We start from the raw sequence: 8,051 nt of genomic DNA on the forward strand, positions 1-8,051 counted from the left end.
CTCTTAAAGGGACAATTAAGACAAAATCGAAGTTGGTCTACATAGGTAGATTGGCATTTCCAGAAAGCGAATATACCGCCTCTGGGACAGTACCTTTAATGTGATCTCATAAATAATAAAAAAAATGAAGCTATCAGTCGCCCATTAGAGATGTAAACGGCGACTGAGCGGATGCACCAAGAGTCACGGGAGGAACAACAGAACGATTATAAGTCGTAAACTATTGGAAATGTAGTGGTATAATTCAAGCCGTGCCGACATTCGCAAGCTGCCAAGCCGCGGCACTGGTGGCGATTGTGATGGTTATTGCAGGTTCAGCATAGCCACGTGCCTGTTACTTCTGCGCTATGCAAGCCCATCTTTCGAGCCATGAATTTGAATGTCTTTTTTTAGTTTTAAATGAAAGTGCTCACGCGCACCTGCATAGTAATAGCACACAAGTGCACATGTACTGCCATTCAGGTACACCGGAGTACCTGGGCCCATTTACACTCCACACATTGGGCTCGGTTACAAGTAGAACTAACAGATGGCGCCACGTATCAAGCCGAGTGCATAAGAGCGACTGCAAAGCTTGAGACTGCAAAGCTTGAGAGTGCCCCTGACGTCAATCTGGCTATGGTTGCACTGTCTGCTAGACATTTTGTAGGTAAAGTAAAAGGCCGCGCGGCACATTCACATTGAGCCATGAAGACAAAGTACAAGTTTGTTTTATTCGAAATATTTGGTGTTTTATATTGCCCCCAGCGCTTGTCCGGCAGCAAACCATAGTTTATTCACTAAGAAATTGATCAATTTATGTTAAAATTTTGATTCTCCCACCAAATCCTGTGTTTCGTGAGGTCATCTGCGATGACATCAGAAAAGCAGGCCTTGAAGTGAACGCGAACGCGGCACTAGGCATCCAGTGAACTACAGAGCCTTCTGTACCGTCAGTCTTCCCAGATGGCACTACCATACCGTGGTTGACATTTGCCCGTCTTTGCTTTGTTTTTGACCGTATTTGCACCTGGCTTGTTTTTATTATGGTAGAAAGTACTCATGTTGTGAAACATGGGGTATACTCGACTAAACAGGGTCACGTAAGACAATGTCGCTTACGCTAATCTTCCTGTGTCGTTTCAGACAACCCGAAAGCGCCATACTGCTGTGCAGCTATGACAAGCCAAGTGTGCGCAGTACCAACAACTGTACGCTCTGGTACTTCAATGTTTACGTGTACTTTCGTCATGCTTACGCCATCATTCTTACTTCTATAAAATGAATATATGCTTTAAATTTATGCAAAAATATCTCTTAAAGGAAGATTATAAGCCCTGCATAACTTGCATTTGCTTTTGCTGGCCTCCGCCAATCGCAAAGCTGTCTGGTATGACATCATAGGTTCTGTTGCGGGAAATGAGCTAGTGAGTTGCATGGCCATTGCCGTTCTTCATAATTATGAAGCTTATTTGAGCGAAGTTTACGTTAAAAGTGGTGTCAGTATGATTCTAACAAGGCAATCTTTCGAATGAACCAAAGTCGTGTGTTGTCTTCATGGCTCCTTTAACCACCATGGCTCTTTCGGCCGCGATGATTCGCTTGGTAGGTTTTAGTTTTCCTGCTAGCCCACACCGCTGTCTCACTCGCTTCCGGACTCCGTTTACGTCATGCAAAGCTTCATGATAGTGTAAATGCATTTTCAATTGCTAATTTCTTGGCAATTCAGCATTGGCAATTTGGCACTTTTTGCTGCCGAATGAACGCTGAGAGGGCTACAGGGCAATCGAACTTTCGCCTGAGCCCAAGTAAGACGCCCGCGTCACTCCCGTATTTAAAGTTGGTGACCACTTGTCACCTCAGAATTATCGTCCGATTTCTATAACATAAGCTATTAGAACACTAATAGCAAACCAACTCTTCAATTTTTTAAGTGAACACTCAATCCTATGTGATACACAACTCGGCTTTAGAAAGGGGTATTCTGCAGTTATGCAATTAGTTACGGTCATTCACACTTTTGCCTTAAACTTTGATGACAATGGTCAAATTGATGCAATACTTTGCGACTTTATTAAGGCTTTCGATAGGGTCCCGCATGATAAACTAATACAGTCGAATCCCGCTACAACGAAATTGACGGGACGTGCGAAAAATTTCGTTGAAGCGAAAATTCGTTGAGGCGAAATCTGCCCCAACACACCACGGAAAGGCCAGAAAAATAGCCCCGTGCGTTTCCGCAACATTGGCAGCATAATACAATGTTTAGAAAAAGGAGTGACGCGCAATAACTCATGTTTATTCGGATAACAAACATACCAATGGTTATCTGTTTTTTCATTGCACCCAAAGAACGCGTTACGGAGGGGGGTGAAGATATGCAGGCGCAAAACGTATCGCTGTACAACAAGGCGTGTCCACCGAGCTGATTACTTGCAGATAGCTGCTAGGCCGTGGGAAGCCCCCCTCTCGCTTGTGGCAGGAGCAGTGCCGTTATCTTATCCTCTGACAGGGCACGGCAGCTGACCTTGGCAGGCAAGACGCGCGCGCTTGCATTTAACAGGACCGCGCGCTCGCGACTAAGATAGGATGACTAGGCTTCAAGACCAAACGCGCAAACATGATTTTCGCTCTTGGCTATGAAGAATGGTAGAAGGAAAACGCAAGGACAGCTGCTCACAACGCATACATGACGGCACCGCGCCAGCAGCGGAGCACATTCATGCAATTTCAACTGGATACGGATTGGCTGTAGCTCTGGGGCTCCGCCTTGGCGAAGCGGGCCTGCGCCTCGTGTAAAGACGGCCAGCCACATCGTTATCACCATCAAGCAATGGCGTGCGCCTATGAGTTATTTTTTGTTTTGTTTTGGGCGGCGGTGTGGTCGCAACGCGCATTTTCGGTGAAACTAAGCGTCCTGAATGTATAAAAAGTTACAGATAGCTGGCGCTATGCTTATTTTATTGTCAAATAATTGTTCAAACCCAGCCCAAATCATCGAAAATTTCGTTGAAGCGAAAGCAAGCCTGACAAATGGTTCGTTGAGGCGAGGACTTTGTTGCATTGACTTCTATGGCTAGCTGACGGGGAATTGGAAATATTTCGTTGAAGCGGAAATTTCGTTGAAGCGGCGTTCGTTGTAGCGGGGTTCGACTGTATAAAAACTTCAACACATTGGCCTTCCAACCCTTTCTGTAAATTTGATTGGGGATTATTTGAGTAACTCAGAACAATATGTTGCAAAATCAGTTTTGATTTTGTAACATATCAGTTACGAACAAAAGCAGTTATGAAAATACATGCGAAACATATCCCTTATATCGTTTAAACGTATCCCTTATACAAAGTTCACATCTGATATATCGAACTCGGCGCGCCTGGAATTGCTGCCAAAATGCATGGTCTCAGAGCGGCGGTTAAGATGTTGGTTGGCCGCGATTGAGATGTTGAGCCTCACATGGAGTGACGGGACGCCTGGCACTTCCCGTAACTGTTTCCGACACGCGGGACTCGCAATGAAACACGCCCACTCAGTGAGTCTAGAACAAGTCGGCAGCATTGGCGAATTGTGGGAAGAGCTCGCCAACGTCCCCGATGCGGTGCTGAAAGGAGTGCCTTTCGAGGATTTCCTGAGCCCCAACGACGATGTTGCTGTCACTGTGAGCCCCCAGACACCGTCGTCGATGTCATGTCAGCTGGTGCTGCTGGAAGCACTGAAGAGGCAGAGGATGTTGCAAGGGAAAGCCGTCTGACGCTTAATGAAGCGCTTTCGGCTGTTAATGTGCTCCGCAAATATTGCTTCGATACCGAAGGACATGGACCCGAACTGGTGCAAATGATGTGTTGTGTAGAGAATGCTGTGCTAGTTGACGCTGCCGAAACAAAAGTGAAACAAAAATCACCGTTTTTTTGCACGAAGAAGGCGGTTAAGCTCTTTAACGGTAGGCATGACTGTGGTGGCAAAGTAAGTGTACAAGCATGCAATGTAAAATTACATTGCAGTGTCATACCTGCCTGGCTATGAAAAAAAAAAAAAAGAGGGATGGATCAGAGGAACAACACTCGCCTTGTATTCCGGATGTTCCAGGTTCAAATCCATGTGCTGCCAAAAGCCCGCAGGTTCTTTTAATGGTTGAATGCAGACCCTGGTCCAGTGTGGACCCTAATCCAGTGCGTACAGTTGAAAAGGAAATTTATGATTGGAAAGCTGCCTTTACCCTTGCACGGGGCCCCTGCCTCTTCCCCATCGGGCAGTGCCCCGCAGCCTTCTACAACGCCGCATTTACGGGGGAGGTGAAAGAGTCTGGCAGCATGTCCTGCCACAGGCGGTTACCGAGTTGAGTGTGTGCCGTGGCTGTGGGAGCCAACATGGGCATTCGTGTGCCATGGTGGCACTGGGCACCTAACGGTAAAATAGGTACAAGTGACTCCCCGGCCTGGCGCTCAGCCCCTGTGTGGGACTACAACGCTTGGGAAGTTGACCCATCATGTACAGGCACTCACCTTTAGGGAACGATGTAGCTTGAAAGTGCAACTTTTTTTTTCCTACCTGCTGTCATACCTCATACCTGCCAACCTGTGGATTTTAAAATTTCTAAAACTCCTGTGGCCAAGTTTAGGGGCAACGATCTTAGGGCTGACAAGACGAGGACTTGTCTTGTTAGCCACACAATAAGATCCCAGATTGTGCCGATTGTATGCAGTAAATACACTTAGGCAGAAAACTTGGATTTATACCACCCGAAATTCATACCAGCCACAGTCTCAATCGAGATTCATTTGGATTCCAACATTTTTGCAGGACATTATTTTTTGCGAAATCTCTGGCAGAATTTTTGAAATTTTAAGACAAATCTGAATTTGAACATTTTACTAAAACTTTCGGAGACTTGGTTGGCATGCAATGTGCTGTTTTGCATGAAAATTTGCCTCAGGTGTGCACTGGCGGCCCTCCACTACAATGAGAATGCGGGTAGAGACCAGGCGGTAACCACGGCTGAGGATCTGTGGTGGCAAGGGAACCAGCCTCGGGCCAAAACTGGGGAGCGCACTGTTGCCCCAATCAAGGCGGCACCCACTTACGGTGCGTATACATTGGCACTCAAGTTTTGAGGGGGACTGCAGTGAAGTGCAGCCACTACCTGGCTATAATAATGTTTGCCACTCTGCATGGGGACATATATTGATGTTGCTACTCCTTCAAAGCCTGCATATCTGCTCCTAGAACGGCAACTAGTAGTAACCATTGTTTGAAGGTTCGCGGTTCATTCAAGCCTATCAATCTACAAAACTCTGGAAAGGTGTCATTGAGTGCTGCAATATAGCTCAGCTGTAATGTAACACTGGATTCAGTTTACAGAAGGGTACTTACATTGGCTGTTGGCGCTATTGTCTTTCTTTTACAAAAGCATCTACTGGTATTCTGTGCAGGCTAAGTGGCACGCCTTCAGAATGCTGTTGACGGCATCCACATCTCTGGAACTCCACCACCTGATGATGTGCTGGCTGGGAAATGTGTGCTGCCCGATGAGAGCTCCTGGAGTTGGTGTTCCCCAGTTTATTCTTCCAAGGGGGGTACAACATCGAAGAAAGAATTACAAGAATTGAAGGCCCGAGTCATCTTTTCGGTTAACTCTTGGCCTGCATGAGGTACCATCAAGTGTTGGCAGTTTTTGTGCGTCCACACCTTATCTCCCACTTTCTCAACGGCCTCCTGTCATTTTTTTTTTTTTTTTCCAGCCATTGCAGCTCTTGCAGCTGACTTGCTGCATGATCAACACCTGTGTGTTGATGTGTGCATATTTTGTTGAGAATTGCAAACTGCTGCCTCACCTGTTCTCTCCTCCTCTTTTTGCTCTAATTATAACGACTGGATCAGCACTGCGGGCACTTTCGGGTCTGTCGCTTTTTTTTTATTGCTCGCTGCAGCTTTTGAACTGAACAGGATGAAAATAGTTGATCAGCCATATAGGCAACTTACTATAATGGAGTCACTGCTGGAAATGATTCACATAAAAAGGTAAAAAACGCTCCTTTACAGCGCTTGTCACCTGTCTTGGCATGTGTTTATCACATTTTGTCTTGCCCACGGGCAAGGCACGAAGCAGAACAGCAACCACAGTTGTCATGCACACACCTGAACAAATACAGTAACGGCGGTGAAGAAGATTTCACTTTTGGTGCAAAGTGCACACGGAAGACGAAGAACGAATACAGCAGCCACTATTTCCGACTGAGGAGCTAAGTCATCTCGGCTGGCTAATTTGTTAAGATGATTTCCTGGAAACATGCACGTTTCTTTTGCTGAAGCAAGCATAAATAAAATTGGGGAGGTTTTGTGTGAGTTTGTGTGAGGGGGGGGGGGGGGGGGAAGTATTATTTGTAGCGAAAGTAAATTCACTTGATAACTGGTTAGCATATTTACACGACCTCAGCAGCATCAAGGGCTCGCCTCGGCAAACATTTTGTTGCTGCTGAGTATGTGGCTCAAATGTGTTTTCAGGAAGATTCTTGTATTAACAGTATGAAATAGTCAAAATATGGGAAGTTTGCCATCCATAATGAGGGGGTGGGGGTATGCATAAGCTTACAACATTTTCGGGGAAGGAAGTTAGTGCAGTGCTCTATCATGCCACTGCTGAATTCAGCTTATTTTGCTTTCTCTTCCGTGTTTGGCTGTTATTGCCGCCTTTCAGTTTGTCCTTTTTAGGACTTATTCAATTTGCATGAGTGACCCCGTATAAATGTGGGTTTGTTCTCCCCGAGCCATCGACTTGACATTCCATATTGATGCCAGGATGCCACTGCAACAGCCATGGCATATTTTACGAAAAACAGAGGAGACTACCACTTTTTTTAATTCTGCCGAATGTTGTAAAGTGAATGATGGGCGTGGGTGCTTTTCTTGCGAAACTAGAAATAAACAAATTAATGAGTGGCAAGAAGACACCAGCACCTGCTCCAAAATATCTACTATTGCTTTCATCACTGTTTGTGTTATCAGGTTCCTGTTGTCACCTTGATACTAATGTACAATTTTGTTATAAATAGTCATATCAAAACTTTGAATAAACTTAATTTATTCGTCTTCAAAACTGGTACTTAAACCCAGTGTACTCTTCTGATGGGGAAAGCATCCCTGATGCTGTTCACAACACAGCTGGGCAGAGGCCCCCGGCAGCCCGCACCAGGATGAGCCAGATTCACTGCAAACTGGTGGTACGCAGTGTACCTGTAGCGGTTGAAATTGAACAACACGTGTTGCAGCAGTTGCAGCAAGGCCAGGAAAAGCACATTGGTTAAGCAAGGCCAGGAAAATGTTCCCCAAAGGCCAGAAAAAGCACATTGGTTCTGTTCCCCACACACCAAGTGTATGTCATGTATTTTCTTTGCTTTTTGAAAAGCTCTTTTGAATGGATCCTACACATAGGCTGCATTTCCACGTAAAAATTGCAAGTTTTCATTTGCGAAGGCTAGCGAAAATTAGTCTTTTTATTTTACCCCTAATAAGTCTCTAAGGCGACAGTCTGTCAGTTAGTTAGCCACGAGCTGTAGCTTCTGTAGAAATGCACTTTTTCTGGGCCGGTATAGCAATTCTGCTCTGTACTTTGATGAACAGCTGGCGAAGCTGCATGCTCAATGCATGGTCTTCCCAAATGTTTATTATTTTTCACGCATTGATCCTAGATGTCATTTGATTTTTTTATTTTTTATTATTTATTACAACTACGAGGCACACATACTTGAAGAAAAGGCACAATTACATGTGCAAAGTTCTGTTGCGTTTTGTTTTTTTCCAATGCAGGCCACTCCCAAGCAGAACCAAGTGCTCCCCCAGGAAGCCAATGAATGGTTTTTTTAAATGATAGACGATATGTGCGGACATCAAGGACTTTGCAAATTAACCCAACCATGAAACACAACCTTTCGCCTGATTAAAATTATGCGCACAAATAAATTGGGCGTCCAAATAACAGGAAATAACACTGTAAAGAGCTTCGTGCCCACATGGAAGTGAATAGGCGAAACTAAAGCAAAAAACAAAAGTTGCAACAGCGTAATATTACCTGTGG

At 45.2% G+C, this 8,051-nt stretch overlaps 1 protein-coding gene across 8 annotated transcripts in view; it reads left to right on the forward strand.

Annotated features, from left to right (window-relative positions):
- The window catches only part of LOC144145672 (DNA (cytosine-5)-methyltransferase PliMCI-like), a 33,437-nt gene extending 26,339 nt beyond the window's left edge, over window positions 1–7,098 (forward strand). For 2 of the 8 annotated variants that reach the window (XM_077677371.1, XM_077677339.1), the window contains 2 exons: window positions 1,126–1,190; window positions 4,914–5,057. In XM_077677371.1, the coding sequence (XP_077533497.1) occupies window positions 1,126–1,161 (36 nt within the window). In that variant the 3' untranslated portion in view covers window positions 1,162–1,190; window positions 4,914–5,057. Of the gene's footprint in view, window positions 1–1,125; window positions 1,201–4,913; window positions 5,063–5,409 lie in introns of those variants that run through there. The other 6 variants (XM_077677379.1, XM_077677354.1, XM_077677362.1 and 3 more) reach the window with 5 other exon arrangements.
- Window positions 7,099–8,051: the final 953 nt, after the last annotated feature.

Source organism: Haemaphysalis longicornis, unplaced genomic scaffold, assembly GCF_048455015.1.
Source record: "Haemaphysalis longicornis isolate Haplotype H1 unplaced genomic scaffold, Haemaphysalis longicornis Haplotype H1 scaffold_1, whole genome shotgun sequence".
In the NCBI taxonomy this organism is placed as follows: Eukaryota; Metazoa; Arthropoda; class Arachnida; order Ixodida; family Ixodidae; genus Haemaphysalis; species Haemaphysalis longicornis.